The sequence below is a fragment of the Nylanderia fulva genome, unplaced genomic scaffold (assembly GCF_048542155.1).
Source record: "Nylanderia fulva isolate GAGA-0341 unplaced genomic scaffold, ASM4854215v1 Scaffold17, whole genome shotgun sequence".
Classification (NCBI taxonomy): Eukaryota; Metazoa; Arthropoda; class Insecta; order Hymenoptera; family Formicidae; genus Nylanderia; species Nylanderia fulva.
Genome location: NW_028189945.1, coordinates 2740525 through 2758373, shown reverse-complemented (window position 1 = coordinate 2758373; position 17849 = coordinate 2740525). Strand labels below are relative to the sequence as shown.

The window sequence follows — 17849 nt, the reverse complement described above, 5'->3', positions numbered from 1 at the left end:
AAATACCTGAGGCACACTTCCATACATACCAAATACGATTTTTACATGATTAAAAATAGGGTACGTCAACTGACGCAGGAATTTTATTCTTAGATGTGAAATTTTCTACGGCAATCTATATTGATTTTTTCTCTCGATTATATTTCACGCATATTTCATGACTTTTTCCCACAGTTATCTATTCGCCATTTATACATCTCGAATTAAGAATATATTGATATTCTACAGTCTCTTATACTTTTATATATAAAAGAGATAATATCCTTAATTATTTTATTATCAAGAAAAATTATGAAATCATCCTATAATAGTTTCTTCACTATATTAATTTTAAAAAGTGACAGCGCAATCATATATTATTAAAAAATGTTATTAATATTATTAAATTATTTCTTCGAAATAATATTCCTGTCTATGTATCTCGGTATTATTATTTGCTAAAGAGAGCAGTCTAAATCAGAAATTTAGTTAGATTGACAACGTTCGGATCCAAAAAAGTAGACGCATCGCAAGAATAGAGTACCTTAATCGCAACCATGTCCCGCTTCACCTCGCTGACCTCGCTCTGACAAGACTCTACGCTCTTCGTGAGCTCCTGCAGCTGCGTGCGGATCTCGCAGAGAGCGACGGTGGTCTCCAGCTGGCGGTCACCCCGCTGCAGCTCGTCCAGCTTGGCACTCAAGTTCATACTCATAACGCTGACCTGTTTCTGCAGACTGTTCCCACACACATAATCCCCGCGTGAATCTCGCTGATTCGTACGGGCGAGCAGATCGACAACATTGTCGAGCACACCGACACTAGACGTTCAATGCTAAAGCTATTTCCCTATTTTTGTAAGATAAAATCCAACTATCTCCACGCTTAATTGCCGAGCATCTTCGCCTGCAAGATGGTTTAGCGCGTCGCTAAAACGTAAATTTACTTTCTCGCGTCATATTTATATCGCGTATGAAAATGCATGATTAACACACATGTAAAATATAAAAGGCGATAGATAGATTTTGCATAGATGTTAAAATATGGAACACGTTTGCCCTTGACAGTTTGAAAATGCAATGAGCCAGCATTAGCTCGGCAGCTCATGGGAATGTTGGATAAATTATAATACGAATAGCACGTGAACAGATATATATATATATACATATATATATATATATATATATATCATGTATATAATATATGTATGTACACAATCGGCTCTCTCTCTATATATAATATATATTTATATAGTAAATAATGTCAAGTTGCAGAAAATAATAGCAGACAAAAATATAAACGCCACTAAAAGCATGTCTAAAGTGTGTGTGGTGAGTGTGAGGAGTGACAGACACTACAGTGGAAATATATATATATATATATAAATATTTATTATTTATATACGTATGAATTTATATATATATATGTAAATATATTTTCGCAGCTGTGCACATATTAGATGGAAGTTTGTGAATTCGCGTGTGTGTAGATATTATATATTAGTGCTTCAATATTTGTCGAAGAGAAAGAGAGAAAGAGAAAGAGAATGTCGAAATGATACTCTTTATCTGTGAATTCTAGAATCTCGCAAGCCTATTACCATAACCGTCTTCGGATCTCTTCATTTGGCATATGTACAATTATTTCTATGGCCACACGATGCAGAAATGTGCAAGTGAATGAAAATGACTGACATCTCGCACACGCTCAATGTACACACATGTAATCATGAAGGATCATGAGACTTTCGAACAAACTAGGTGAATTGGCAAACTCATCGATCGATGTGCACAGCCAAGCAGAAAGGGTGACTTAAGATGAGAATAGAATATAATAGAATAGAGCAAGAGAGAGAGAGAAATTTTTTTTCTAAAATGTGTAATGAATGGCAGCAGGTGAATAGCAGAAATGAATGAGCACATGATTCGAAGAGACGTGAGGGAGAGATAAGATAGAAGATGTAGGAGGAAAGATAGAGAAGGGTAACGAACAGATATAAAGAGACATAGAGAGACGAAAGTATGTACACTTATCAAACAAGGGATTTGTACCACTATTTGAACGATAAAAGACAACGTGAGACTATAAGAAATCGGAGAGACGTAGAGTAAGGAATCGACAATTAAAGCATTCAAGAATTTATCGAGAGACGCATTCAGGAATATGTACATTTAAGAATCTATGCATTCAAAGAGAGATTAAAGATCGTTTTTTATACACGTTTCACTTTCAATTGTATTTTAAAAAAATTATAATCAAAAGTGGTACATAAAACTAGTTTTGATAAGCGTATATATGCAGATAGAGACGAGGGAAAGATGGAAGAAAAAAAAAGATAAAAAAAGAGAGAGAGCAGTGATGATGTTGTCATGTACCTGGGAGGTAGGGAGACCATGGCTGTGTTCCGAAACTACAGTAGCCTCTACGCCTCCTCACTCACACTCCTCTTGATTCAGTATTTCGTCTTATTCTCACAGAGATCTATTTGTTCTTTGTTTTGTTCACACGAGACATATGTACGTACGTTGGATTATCCACCAAATCCAATCAATTGACTCTGAACTGCTTGTTGTCAAGTGGTTGTCCACAACCAAAGGTGGAGAGGTAACACGTGTACACGGCGAGAGGGGGTATAAGGCCCGACGACGCCCCGCCCCTGCCTCCTCTCTTATCTCACTCACTCTGTAAAACTTTACCTAGTTTGGAAACACAGTCGTGGTTCAGTCAACAAATCATGTCATAATGATATATTCGCTCGCATTTAGTAATCGTGACGTCCAATTCACTTCTATCGAGAGAGAGAGAGAAAAAAAAAAAAGAAAGAGACGGAGCCGTCACGTGTGAAAGAGATATACGTTCTTCACACATCACCATGCGACGCACCGCCAGCTTACTCACCCCTGCCTAGCCGCCCGCGTCCACAAGCGAGCTTGCACAATTTCAATGGCCCATCACTTTATGCGGAACGAACAGTCGGCAAAATAATTTACAAAAAATCAGCATGATCTCATGAGAGTGAATAGAGAGTATCCAGACACGCACACAAATAAGTCACAGCGATGGCACATCGAACAACAAGTATATATGTAGTAGTGCTTATATTGTCATCTCGCGAGGATCCAATCGCGCAGATCCTCGAGCAGAATCGTGCTCGTGATTATTAACTATAACTATATAGATTTGTGTCGCACAAAAGTGAGTAACATTTTGAGATTCTTATACAGTGAAGTCACAATCCATCTATTATGTATCGACGAAAATATCCCAAATACTATTTTTTTTCCTCATTTAGGATATTATTCGACCGCAATTTTCTTGCACAATCGCGATTCTTTTTACCAATAGCGGTGCAACAATAGAATTTCATCGCGAATCGCTTCGTTGGAAACCAATTGCTTGTGTCCACGTGTGTATACAGACCGGATATCATTAGTCTGCGATCTTTAGCCGTCATTTCGAGCTCTAGCGGTGCTATTGCGAGCTTATTTGTGCACCTGACTTTGAAAGGGAGATATGATTTCGAATGGAATGAGCAATCAGTGGTAAGCCTGCGAGCGCCGCAGCCAAAAAATTCAAGTAACCATAACAACGGCATCGGTAGTGTCTGATTATCAACTGTTATGAGACCGAGAGTGTGTAGTATATGTACAAGAATAGAGCTTAAGAGCGAGTGTGATTTATGTATAAATGATGAATGGCATGGCACAAAGCCTTGTATTGCATTCTCGGATACATAGAGAGTCTATATAAAATAATAAGCGGGGAAGACGCGTCCGTTTTTTCCTTTTTTTCCTTCTTTTTTTTCTTTCTTTCTTTTCTCTTTTTTTTTTAAATTTGCCGTCACGTGATTATCGTAAAGTAAAAGGCACCGCCACACACTTAGGTCGGAATTACCTGGATGCATTTGCAACACAGTTTTACGTTCTCGAATGAACGATGTTTATGGAAAATGGTACCGGTCGTATAAAGTCGTTTTCGTCGGTGGCGAAGCTTTATTTGATCGATAAGTAAGCGTTATCGATTTCGAGGAGGAGAGAGCACTTTAACACGGCGGATAAAAGAGAACGAGAAGTGTCCTCTTGATTGGTATGCAAGTCTCGAGAGCTCGTAAACACGTTGTTCTATCGAAAGTACTAAGATAAGTTACTCGCGAGAGAGATTTAAAGTGCCATGTCTCTCGTAACATAACTGTTAACATAACTACGATGAAGCCTTCATCAGGGTGAGTGAATCCGTGGACAAGCATGTCGTTCTGAACTGAATTCCGCGATAAGGGAGAATATCAAACGAGACTTTGAAAAAGACCGATAATTACTTTTAAATTATTTTTTTTCCAGTATTGATGCAGATTTGTTCATGATATTTTTTCCTCGATCATTATAACATATATGACTCTTCATGATAATTTTAATTGACAATAATTTAATCGACAATGTATTTCTTCGAGCGAGAATCTAAATCAGAATCGTAATTTGTTTCAGAAACAAAGCGAGCCAAGAGTAAATCATTCAGAAATTGAATGATGGCAGAATAACGGCGACTCTATCATGCCACATGAGATTATTTAAACAGTAAGTATATATATAGAAACTAAAAGAAAACTACGCTTTACTCGTCATGAAAAGAGTAAAGTATGATTTCTCTATACAAGAACCTAAAAAAAATCACTACTAATGTGAAAGTCAATACAAGAACTCTAAGGCTAGACTATGTTAGAACAATAATTCAAATTAGAACTCATTCGTTTTCGCAACGTTCGCCGAGTCAATCTTCTACGGCCGAGAAAGAAAAAAAAATTATGTACACCACCGCCAAGTGTCATTGCTCTCAATTTCTTCAATCAGATCTGGTCGTAGAAGCTTAACGTGTTGTCTGACACGAACAATGCGAATAGTAAGCAAATGGTAAGCTTTCGCTCGAATTTGATTCGAATAAGTGGGACTTTTTTCTTCAAAAATCGCGAATATATAGTTTGCAACGTTACTAGCGTCGACGAGAGCTTGCGGAATTCACGAATAGCGCGAATCCTTCGCAAACTCGTATCGACGCTATCCAACGTCCAACAATCCAGATAATTCTTGGAGACATATTCGGTGGCGACGCCAATCATTCTTGAATAACGTATAATTTGTGTTTTTCCAGGTTGTTATAAAAGCCTTGTTGGTTTTTCGATAACGATTACGTCGAGTCCAAGGATGCTAAAGAATCTAAGAAGCCCAGCAGCCGAGGACTAATCGCCATATGAGCCCGGAATTGCGAATGTAAATGAGCGGTAATAAGCCAGACAATTTTTTGCATGATTAACTTTGTTTTTTGCATAGCACAAAAACCTGAGAAATCTTTGTCTTTGCAATCCTAAAAAACAAGCGGTGTAAATAAAAGAAGTGCATATCGTCCTTTCGTACATTCTCTCGTTTCTCGGAAAAAACGAGGGGAATCGTTCCGTATCCAACGGCTCGTATCGCAAACGATAATCCTACCGAGATATCAACAAAACTTGGACAACAACGACTCTTCCTCTTGGAAGTAAGAGCAGGCATGTAAGAGTGGCACGAAAGTTGTCGGCCGATAATCGCGATAATTTTCACGGAGCTAAAGTGATGTACACCGACTCGAGAGGAGAAAGGTATAGTGGTATAACCAAGAGAGTGCGAGAGAGACTCGTCGTTCGCTGACCGGATCGTACGAACGTACCTTACGAGCAACTCCCGTAGAGTGGCTTCATCGTCTTCCTGTACCTCTTCCTGCGTCTCATTACTGAACGCGCCGCGGCTAGAGTGATGATGGCGGTGCCTGCTGCCGGTCGACCTGGCGCCGGCTGACGGTGGATATTGGCCGTGCACGCCGTGATGGTGATGATGGTGATGCGTCGCCGAGGCGTTGGTGCTGGCCGAGTGCAAGTAACGGGCGACGGTGCTCTGGCTCGTTGATCGCCCCCTGGTCAGCTTGTGGCCTTGAGCCGCAGGAGGCGGCAATACGGCGCCTGTACCGGGGTCCACGCGGATCCTGTGCGCGGCATACCGCTCTTCCTCCACCCTGCTGACGACAACGATGTCCTGCTGACGTGCCCGATCCGAAGGCCGACGCCGATCGGCCGATCCGCTGCGCGATCTCGCACCGCCACTCGCGCCCGATGATCGCTCCGACCGGCCGTTCCTGCCGAGGGTCCTGCTACGGGGGATGGTACCACCGCTGCCGGCAACAATGTCCTCCCGGCCTCCCCCGGATTGATCGCCCCACCAGTCGCCGCTACCTCCAACCTGGACCCCGAAGTCGAGACTTCCCCTGCTGCCGCCGACGTTCTCGTCCTCCTCCCCTTGCACCGTGCGTCCAACGCCGGCACCAGCTGCCGGCTGCTCCGTATCCTGGGGGCCCGAGAGGCCCGGGATCTCCTCGTAAAGACACTCCGAATCCTGATCCGTCGGCACTGTCGTCGCGCTCTGCCACAACTGGTTTATTGGCTTGAAGCCGCGTGAATCGGCCATCGTTCAAGCTGCGCCCAAAGACAGACGGAAGCCGTACATACATCAGTGGTGATCCTCTCCGATCATCCTCTCCGATCATGCTCTCCTCTTTTTACCGTTTGCGTATCCATTGCGATAACTAACGACATTTCGATAAAGTGCCCAGTGACGATCCTTTCTCGTGACGCTTGTCTCCGCGATTATTTTGTGGAACAGATTTTTCGTTAACGAGAGAGAGAGAGAGAGTGATGAAGTCAATGAGATGCACGATACAACGAAAAATAATATCGTGTATCGCGGCGGCGCGCGGTGAAATTTCAATGTATGACGATATTCCTATCTATCTAGAAATCCATCACGCGCGTTGATTAATGCGAAACAAATTTTAGAAAATTATGCGTGTCCTAGCCGTAAAGAACCGTCTGGCAGACAGCGCGAAGAAATAATTCACAGAGAATTCGCCCGTGATGCGCATGCATACAAAATGCCCCAACTTTGCCGGCTCGAGCTTTCGCTCGTGTCGCGGCTAATAATACGAGACGTCGCGTCGCGTCGACTTGGAGTAAAGGATAACTGAAATAATAGCGTTTGCCCTCCGAAGTGTCGCGATCCCGGCGGAGCGGAAGTTGCTCCGCATTTGTAGACGGTTTGCGAACAAACTGTATAGACTCATCACATTCGGACGGTTGCTAACCTCGGCTTTTGCAGCGACAACGAGAGACGGAAGTCTGCGAATGACGTCGCCTGCAGGCGAGTTGCAGGATAATGCTGAACCGTTCCAAGAATGACAATCAATTCCAAATATATTCCGCTTTTTCCCCCTAATTATGTTTGATTGCACGATTGCGATGATCTCTTTGGATCGACATAAATACTTCCGGGAGAATAATGTAATACTTTTGTTCAGTCATTGTGAGTAAAAAAAGCTTCCGATACCAGATGGCTTTTTCTAGGGTCTTAAAGATACATGAGCTTCGCGAATAATGATCGGAAAAGAGGAGCGAATCATATTATATAACATATGCAAAGTTGCCACGGTGATGGAAGTCTGTAATTTGTAAGGTCCACTTTACGGGGCTTTCTCGAGCAGACGGGGAGCTTCATATTTAAAGAGGATAAATTACAAACTTAGTCTCCATTCGTGCGCTTCGAATCTCTCCCCTAATAAATTCAACGTCAGCATTTTTAATGGCGACGCGAAAATAGCGCTATTCTTAAACATTCATAAGAATTTCCTGAGAATTTCCCTCTTATCTTTTAGTTACCTTGAATTCGAGGGTACGGAAGTTCGTTTCACTCACAACGACCAGTATACCCTGGGATGTGATGCGGATGAACTTTATCATCATCGAAAACACGGGTCATCTATCATAAATGAAGTAATACAGACTCACCTTAAAGAATTCGCAAGCCATTGTGCCCGGCGATGATATATCACGCCACGACGTTTCGTCTCGCACCTGCTCGCTCCGCTCGACGAAGAAGGAACTCCGTTGTTGGACCCTTCGATCTATCAGCTATCGAAAGAGATCACCTCGCGACGCGAAAGAGGACAGCGAAACAACGCGGAGGGAGAAGGTAGAACGGGAAGGGTGTAAATACGACGATATACACGGATGCGAAAATGGAGAGGCACGCGGGGATTTCCACCGCGTTTCTGTTGTACGATGTTGCACTAACGTAATCGCGTTTTCAGAGGGGCCTCTTCTTCCCTCCGATCGATCGGGCTTGTATCGGATTCAATTCGAGACGGCGAGTGATAGTGATAAGTACCTGAAACAGACGGAGATATCGGTTAACGTCGCTGACAATGAGATACTCGAGACGAAATATCTGACTGCTAATTGAAATGCGATAATCGACAATAGACCAAGATGACATATCAGATTTTAGTTAAACGCTTATCTTTTTTTTAATTCGCAATCTGTACTTCATGCATAAGAAAAGCAACAGTCATGCGTCGTGTGGTCTAATTTTGTCTTTTGGACTTTGAAAACTGATAAAAAAAAGAATGCGCCTATCCGTATTTGGTAACGTCGATAATATTGTCAACATTTCTAAAGTTGCGACACTGGACTAAGATATGAATTATTATCGAGTTAGAAACAATTTTCGTAAATGTCGACAGAATTGTACTGAAATTTGACTCGTAAAGACTTATCTATGACACGCTAAAGTTAATTAATAATAGCTAAAATTAATTAAATAATAAGTTTGTGGAATGTTATCTTCACATTTACAATCGTTCTTCTAGAAATTAATCAGAAAAGAGGAATGCATTTTTACTTTCTTTTCCTTTTTTCTTGGAAATTGTGAAAAATTATTGCCTCCGGATTCTAGAAGATTATTGTTCGTTAAGGACACACGAAAGTCGAGAGCTATTCGATATAATCAGGTCGCAATTTCGTGGGGACGAGAAGAGAGGCAAACATGTCAGGAAGGAAAGAACGGGGGAAACTTTTGTAAATATAAATACTGATAGAAATTATTGCGACAGGAAGATTACATCCGCAACCGATTGTTGCGAAACTTTCTATACGTATATCCGCATCTCTCGTGAAACGCGACTGAAACTTTTTTTCACCGCGTGCCCAATAAAGGAGTAGGGATAACAATTATATTGTAAATTATACGTGTCATTAAACATAGCTATAGTTAAGTCCTTCCGCGCATTTCGCCCGTGATTCTCCTTCGTTTCTGATAATGGCTTAACCGCGTCGCAGCAGGTAGATAAAGTCTGATAATAGTTTGGCCGCAAACTCCCAAGTTTCCAAGAGTTTCCGCAGAATAATTTCGCTTGCAAATGTTTGTCCATATTTCGAAATTACATCGTAAGTAAATCCACGAGAACTGTCATCTGGCCCGCCTTTGGAGCTTCGTCCATTTAAATTTCGATTTAAATTTCGCCACGTGCGCAAAATGTCAGTAAAAAAAAATGTTACGGAATTGACATTTTTCCCTTAAAGATAATTGCGTTTTTAAATTTCGACAATGTGAGTAAACGATGAAAAAGCGCGTTAAAACGCTACAAAAGACAGAGTTGTGCGATAATATTATCAAAGGACGTTCGAGTCACCGATTAAAGTTTGTTTAGCCATATAAAGCTCGCAGATTACAATTGTATGATTTTAGAATAATAAGGAAATAAAACGCGATTCTAGTAATATGAAATGATGCGAAGCATCTCGTGTGTTTATCACTTACGTAATGAATTACTGGTTTCCGCTATTAACTATTTATAATCTAATCTGTTGCACAATCTAATTGCTTTGATAACGAGGAACAAAATTGTAAAAGTAATCGCTTCTCATATAGAGAAAAATGTGTTTAATGATATATCTTTATCATAATTTATAATATCAACATACACACATATAGTATTATTAATTTTTAGATTAAAATAAAGCCTCGAATATCGTATAATATATTTGAAATTTTTGTCAATTATTATCGACAAAAAATATGAAAGAAAGGTGACAAGTCTTAGGTTTTCTACTCTATATTTACATTATTTATTAATATATAAAATGACTTTATAGTCCGTTTGTATAATAAAATATATATGACGCGTATATTTTTTATCAGTATCGTAAATAATTATATTATACATGATATCTTGAGTGTTTAATCTCAATTTAAAATTCTGTTTCAGGAGGAAAAGTTCAAACGGCGTAAGTCAACACACTGGGAAAACCGGTTCACAGACACCGACATACGCGTGAGTTTCCATCGATGATCTACAAGCACTCTCACCTGTCACCGAACTCGTCGTTTTTCGTTTGAAGATCCTGACTCCTAAACCGAGAGTATAGGACCAGCTGCATCCGAGCCGAGGGTCGTCAAACGCGTTCACGAACGCCAACGACCGGAGATCAAACGCAAAGTTGTCGAGCTGTCGCTCGACCCGGCGCGACTCTGTGACTGAACCGAGAAATCCATTTGAGTTTCTCTCTGTCCCTCGATTTCTCCTACCATGTATGCCCCTACGTCGCGTCCTCGTTCAATTAGATTCGTCTCTCCTTCTCGCTCCTTCACGCTGTCATTTGTGTTTTTGCCGTCAAGGTTTGCGCGCACTTTGTCAAGTCTCTCTCTTTCGCGGTATTTCGCAATTACGCTCGAGGATTAAGAGAACGTGCAGAAACGCACGGCGATTAAAATCACGTCGATACTGGGTCTTTACGAGAACTATATTGTGCGGTTCTATGTACAATGTATATTGACCTCAAACTGTCTTTGTCAAATTCTTCCAAAGAGACAATTAGTTAATTGTTATCGGATAATATAAAATTTATAATATAAAACTGATAATTAAACAGTGAAATAGTAAATCATATGTCAAATCATAAAGTGTTAAAAGGGAAGCTGTTGATCGTGACGCAAATCCTTGAGTGCACGTCTGATATTTTATTTAGAAACTTGCTTTATTAACGATTAAAGAAAAAAGACATCGGGCTTCTGTTTGCAAATCAAATCGATTCGCGTTTAAAACATTTCTGGCATAAATAATTGCGAATCTTTTAAATAAATTCTGATGCTCATTTAATTAATTACTTATAAAATACGAATCTGTTTCGTTTTCTTTGAATTATCTGAATGCGCTGTAGACATTTATCTACATATGTTACGAACGAGGCAATGTATGTCATTATGCAGACGTCGTAATGTTGATTTTTCATGTGCTTTATCTTTAATTATCAGTTTTATGATTGCATAAATTAGCTTTATTTCCACGAATTTCGTGTAAAAATATATTCATGCTAAAGTGACTACGATAATAGCTTGGCTTAAAATATAAGACAAAAATATTTTCTTGTTTTTAATAACAGAAAAGTAAATAAAACTTGAAACATGAAATTAATCAAGATATTTTTTTAATGTTTGAGAACGTCGAATCAATAATATACAAGCAGTATAGAAGTACCAACATTTTAGGAAACGAAGTTGTCACAAATTCGCAGTTACGTAATTAAATTTTTGTAAGACTATTATCAATGATCGCAACTGTTGAAATCATATTTTATTCAAGGACTTGGAATTTAATTTTTAAAACCAGATTTGTACTACACCTCAATTTTTAATTTTATCTCAAGGAATCTGTCGTTCTAAAAACTCAAGAACACTACATTTTTTAAAATATCGCCTCCCCCGGTTTCTTGACAAAAGCTTTCTAATATAACGGTTTAAAATAAAGTTCCTTGTGCTCACGGTCCGACTAATACAAGACCCAGATCGACACCTATACAGTAATGACCTTATAAGGAACCTCATTCCAAGCGTACCTCGTAAATGTCACGAGTATTAATTTATCCGCATTGGATGCGTCTCGTAAAAAAATAAATAGTTACGCTATACGTACACGTTGTTTGTGTAAGCTTCAAGGAAGTTTAATAAGCACCGGCCGTGAATAAGGCAAAGGCGAATAAGGAGACGTCCTACGTAGCCGTCTTAAAGAGAGAGAGAGAGAGAGAGAGAGAACGCAACGTTATAAATGACAGAAATATTTACACACTACCGCAAACGTAATGGGAAAGGATGCGCTCCTGCGAAGCATCTCGCAATACATCTTCGGCTTTGTGACATCCGGGTGAACGAGTTTAGCCGCGAAGTCGCAAAATTCGCGAGACGGGGGGTGAAGACGTCTCTTGATGAGAGAGAGAGAGAGAGAGAGAGAGAGAGAGAGAGGGAGAACGTATGTCCTACTTTGCGTCTCTGTTTACTCGATCATCCGCATGCATCCCCTTAAGCCAAAAACTTTTTATTCTCGCGATGCAGATTCCGTGTCTTCGTCCTATTTATGTGCTTTCTTTTCACTACTCGATTTTTAACCCGCATCTCGCTTTAAAGATACTTATTGTTAGACGAGAACTTTATCTATTTGTTATGTATTTTATTTTATCGATTGTGTAATCAGGATCCTCGATAAAAATCCGCGTGTAGGAAGAGGATATGTTTCGAGAAAAATAGAGATTTTGCCATAAAAAAGTTAATTACTTTTTAAAGAAGGAAATAGGTTCTTTGCTCTGTTATATAAGTATACAATTTATTACACGCATAAATAATGCGAGTAATCCTCGATTAGGTAAGAAAATCGAGCAAAGGAATCTCCTTTGAGCAACTTTTGCCTCCGCTTCCAACCGCGAGTCCTTCATAATGCGCAAACTACCGAAACGAGGCTACGCGTGGTAACTAATATTAATTAGCCTCGCTGCACCGGGCAATAATTTTGCCGTGAAACACGGGCAATGTTACGGGTCATGTTATAGATTTACACAAAAGACAATGAATGCATCACCGATCATCTAAAATCGAGGGAAAATAATCGCAATCCTTTTTCGCGTTCAAAGTTCACTGCGTTCCGTTCAACTTTCTACATAAAGCACTACGTATACTTACATACACTCTTGGTCGCGTGCATATAGTGTTCCAAAATTCCCGGACATGCTGTTAATGAGAGATTCCTAAAATTATTTGAAGATAATTTTTCCTAAGCGAAAATGTCGAGGGAAGTCATCATTTTTCGCACGTTCCCAATTTTTGTAACTAACAATAAGCCTTCAATTAAAATGCTATCAAAGTAAAGTCTACCTGAAATTAATGGATGAATGTGATTTTATTTTATTTCTACAAGGTTTAGTTTGCGAAAACCCATTTATTTTCAATTGCTTGAAAATTACCTCGACATTTTCACTGAGGAAAAATTACTTCCAAATAGTCCCAAGAATTTGTCATTAAAGGAAGCACAGTGGTTTTAGAACACCCTGTATATGTGATGCAGCCACATGTTACCTATACACACGCGTCGCGTAATCCCATATTGATGAACGAAAGCCCGAGTGCATCGGTATTTCAGTAGCCCATCTCAAGCCGCCGACATGACTAACGGGATTAGCGTCTCCGCACGTCATTAGTTTATCCATCATCACCACCCTTCTTCCTTTCCCTCTCTCTCGCACCCTTGTTGATGTTATAATTTCGTCTCACGTCATCGCGAAAATATGCATTTACGAGGACACGTACGTGCATTATTCTGAAAAACGCGTCGCTGATGCGCGAAGAACATATATTCCTTTGCTGGTGCATCGGCCGGAAAGTTTTTCAAAGGCGAAACACGCGACACAAAACGCGGTGACACGTACTGCAAATAAAATAAAGGACGGGGGAAGTCTTCGCTCGGGCGTGTTAAATTAATAATTTTTACGGAACCCTCTCGACCCCGTCTGCGCGCGGGTGGATGGCACCAGAGCGAGGAGGAGTCGTTATACATTTTTTAAGGCGTATAAGTGAATATATATTTTTTGCAAATGTGCTTGTATGTATGTGGAACGCGCTCGCGAATGCGCCTCCTTTTTTCAAAGAGAGTCGCGGATATGCTGGTGAATATTTTTAATAATTGACGAACGTTTCTTGGCGAGATAAATTATTCTGCGAGATTTTTTTTTCTTCCGACAGACGATACGGATATAAGGATTAAGCTTCAAACGTTAGTTTTCATATGGATGTGCTAAAATTGATGATATAGACCAGCGTTATTCCTTTTGAAAATTACTTATTCTTTCATTCATTTATTAATTTGTTTATTCAATTTTAGATGAAGCTTTTTTTCTACCTCCATAGAACTTTGATTAAATTTCTCGACTTAATTGCCAAGTGATATCGAGCTGGAATTGAAAAGATCGCGGAAGGTCATTATATGTTTTCCAACATCTTCGCCTCGAAAGAAAGATTGACTCAACGAGATATATCGATTATCCGCTGACTCTAGGACATTCTATAGATTCGTCCTATAATAGGAACGCCATGATACGATCATTAGCCTGAAATCTAACGAGTTAGCCCGGTCCCGATAAGCGTCAAGGGTTAAAAATGGATCCTCGCACCTGGGGGCAACCACGCGCGCGGTGGCTCGCGTTCACGGAATTTCGAGATTTCTTCGTACCCCCCGAATCTCATTAAGCAACATCGAAGGGAGTCACGCGAGCGACGATAAAACGTGATTCGCGAATGTAGCGATGTAGAACCTCGGCGTCGCGACGCGTCGCGCCGGGTGGAGTTCCTCCTCTCTCTCTCTCTCTCTCTCTCTCTTTTGCTCGCTCGCTCGCATTCTGGTGCGCTGCACCGTTTCACTGGAACGCATCGTATCCGGGTAACACGATCGCCAACATTCGTTCCAATGTGGAAAATGCGATCCACGCACGCAGAAACTTTCAATCGTTTTCCCCCTTCACCGAGGGAGACGTGATTCTTCCTCGGGAAAATCCGCGCAACCCCACCCCCTCGAATTAAAGTCCCGTTAAAGTAAAATTTACCTTGAAAATCTCATATTGATATACATATATTTTACTTGAGCGAGTAATCAATTTACAATAAATTCTCTTTTAGGCGAAGGACGTCAGCTTTTGCAAGTTAAATCTGAAAATTCAAGGGCCAGCTCGAGGGGAGGATATTTCTGTCCGAGACCAGAGGGAAACGAAGGAGAGAAGGAGAAGGACAAGACGCAGCACGATGTCGAATACCCAGCAACGAAGGTGCGTTCGTGCTCGCCGTCCGTCCGTTTGTCCGCGTCCGTCTGTCCGCGAGTCGAACGCAGCCCCTCGATGGTTCGAGTCGACTCGAACGCGCTCGAGGAGCGCGATGGTAATATATAGTCGGGGACAGACCTCAGCCTCTTCTCGGCACCGTCGCACTCCCTGTTTCGCCTCGCGCGAGGAAACACGAGGGTGGAAAGAAATCCTCGCTGTTCCTAACTAACCCGATCTTGCGAGCGCCGCACGACGTTGCGGACGTCTTGTATTATCGATTGACGAAAGTTATGTGGAGGCGACTAGCCGCCGGGGCACGGCAATCATGACGCGAGCAAGAGAACGACCTGGGGGAGGCGAGAGGGAGGAAGGGAAAAAAGAAAGGAAAGAGGAAAGATTGGAGAAGCGAGAGCGAGCAAACGCGAGGAAATACCACCCTCGCTCCATCTCCCTTCTTCCTGGTTCCATACACGCCATTCTTTAACTTGAACGGTTTTTTTTTCAGCTTCGCTATCGCACACCCTCTATTCCGGTATTCCTAATCGTCGTCGAGGAACGAGGAGAGAGACTCGATAGGGGATGATGACACTCACCCTCACGGGGTTAGACCGTCGCGATGAAAGCCTCGTTGGCAGCGCGGACGACCATCATCGTGCTCGCGTCGAAAACGGCAGTAGTGGCAGTGGCAGTGGCACCCACGGCGGCGATGACAATGGCAGCGACGGTGGCGGCGGTGGCAGTTACGACGACGTCGAGGACGCTGTGAAACGCGGCGACAACGGCGGCGGTGGCGACGACGACGACGGCGACGGCGGCACCACGACGAGCAACGTTAGCGTTAGTGTAAACCGATGATGACGGCGACGAGGATAACGAGCAGTAGTCACTATCCACCTCCGTACGATCCGGAGAGGACACCATTTCCCTTTTGCCCGTCCGATCGCGTGCACACCCGACGACGACGACGCCGACGCCCGCACTGCTGCTGCTGCTGCTGCTGTAGCTGGTCCGCGAAACGACGACCACGCTATGGCACCACCGTGGTCGCGCTACCACACCGAGTGACATCGTCGCAGTGTCATCGTCGTCGCGCCCATCGGCGTGCGCTCCGATTTTTTTTCTCTTGCGTGCTGGTTACCCGATATCGCACCGTGTTTGCGCGAAACACGAAAGGAAAAAAAAAGGAAAAAAATGAACAAACGAACGCACAAAACGCACGCACTCTCTCTTCCTCTCTCTCTATATATATATCTCTCTCTCGCTCTCTCTCTCTCTCTCTCTTTTTCTCTTTCTCTTTCTCTCCTCTTCGTCGCTTTCTCACGCTCTTTCTTGCTCTATCTCGCGACGATTACACGCACGGGCACTCGCAGAAGACGGTGCTCGTCCCCCGATCGACTGCACGACACCGATGCCCGCTGATGCCAGGAGACGCCCCAACGCGGGGCACCCAGTTCGACGTATGGCGAGCGACGGCTCACCCCGCGATCCGCGTCTGTGCTCGGCCCGACTCGCGCAGTGCCGTAGAACCCGCGGAGGCGCCTGTCCAGGAAGGAGGGGACGGAAAGGGTGGACGCACCCCCTCTCGCGCGCGACCTTACCTCGACTCGTACCCGAGCTGTGTTACATTATCGCGAGATGTGTCCGTTTATTCGGAAACAACATTCTCGCAATATTGTAAAGCTTTCCTTCTCCTTTTCCTTTCCATCCCCCAATTTCCAAACCCCAGGTAGCGGATGATCTATAATTGACAATTCAATCAATTTCACATATCGTAATTAATTAAATCCGGCATCTTCGCTTAAGGGGATGATTTCTCACCAGACCCGGAGATTCTCCCGAAGGGATCGTCGCGCGGGAAAAGAGACGAACGATTTTAGTCGTGGGCACCGCGAGCTTTTCCGGGCGACCTGGAGCCGTCGGGCATTCAGCGGCAAGGCGGGGGGCTAAGGAAGCCCTTGAAATCAATAGCCAGCCGCTACTGCCGCCGCCACCCTGATCAGGCTGCTCTGCGCTGCATCCGCCACCACCACCACTATCACCACCACCACCACCACCACCACCACCACCACCACCACCACCACCACCACCACCACCACCACCACCACCACCACCACCACCACCACCACCACCACCACCACCACCGCATCACCACCACCACCACCACCACCACCATCACCACCACCACCACCACCACCACCACCACCACCACCACCACCATCACCACCACCACCACCATCCACCATCACCACCACCACCACCACCACCACCACCACCACCACCACCACCACCACCACCACCACCACCACCACCACCACCACCACCACCACCACCACCACCATCACCACCACCACCACCACCACCACCACCGCCGTCATCACCGTCACCATCGCCGCCACCGCCTCCATTCTCCCTCGTTCCCGTATCTCGATTTATCCGCACGGTGTAGCCGAGGAAGTCGTGTGTCGCGTCTCCGAGTTTAGTTCGCAGCCGAACGTCTTTCGGTATCCAGCACCATCGGTCATCGAGTCCGAGGAGAGAAGGGAAGAGGGAAAGGAACATTTGTGCGGAAACTTTATTGTATGAAGATATCAGTGATGCGCTCGGAGTCGTCTCTACTTTTCGTCTTTGATTTATATTACAGGGATGAGGGAGGGCTCTGGCTCTTCTTTTTGCGACACCGTACCTCAAATTGTATGGTGAACGCTCGGAATTCGACGCATTCGGCGTTGAACTACGATTACGAGTGGCTATGAGAATTTTTTGTACATGATTGTAGACGCTTTCGCAAAAATAATCTGTAATAAGTTTCCACGACGTCGTTTAGCCCTCGAGTGATCTCTTGTAGGAACTTATATTGTTATGAAACTCGTGATTGAATATATATTTT

General features: G+C 43.0%; 1 protein-coding gene and 1 long non-coding RNA gene across 19 annotated transcripts in view; one reads left to right on the top strand and one right to left on the bottom strand.

Moving 5' to 3' along the window:
* Glut1 (Glucose transporter 1) overlaps positions 1–16465 on the bottom strand; it is a 36869-nt gene extending 20404 nt beyond the window's left edge. For 10 of the 17 annotated variants that reach the window (XM_085481179.1, XM_085481166.1, XM_085481165.1 and 7 more), the window contains exons 1-5: positions 15556–16465; positions 10197–10364; positions 7838–8216; positions 5674–6582; positions 524–800 (exon numbers count right to left, since the gene is read on the bottom strand). In XM_085481179.1, the coding sequence (XP_085337305.1) occupies positions 524–800; positions 5674–6464 (1068 nt within the window). In that variant the 5' untranslated portion in view covers positions 6465–6582; positions 7838–8216; positions 10197–10364; positions 15556–16465. The remainder of the gene's footprint in view (positions 1–523; positions 801–5673; positions 6583–7837; positions 8217–10196; positions 10365–15555) is intronic. The other 7 variants (XM_085481175.1, XM_085481176.1, XM_085481177.1 and 4 more) reach the window with 4 other exon arrangements.
* On the top strand, positions 4449–17040 carry LOC114938364 (uncharacterized). Of its 2 annotated transcripts, XR_003821064.2 has the most exons (5): positions 4449–4550; positions 5122–5251; positions 10096–10161; positions 14823–14968; positions 15468–17040. It is a non-coding gene; the product is annotated as an uncharacterized LOC114938364 (long non-coding RNA). The 2 variants fall into 2 exon arrangements; XR_014924395.1 differs by having other exon boundaries at positions 10096–14968.
* Positions 17041–17849: the final 809 nt, after the last annotated feature.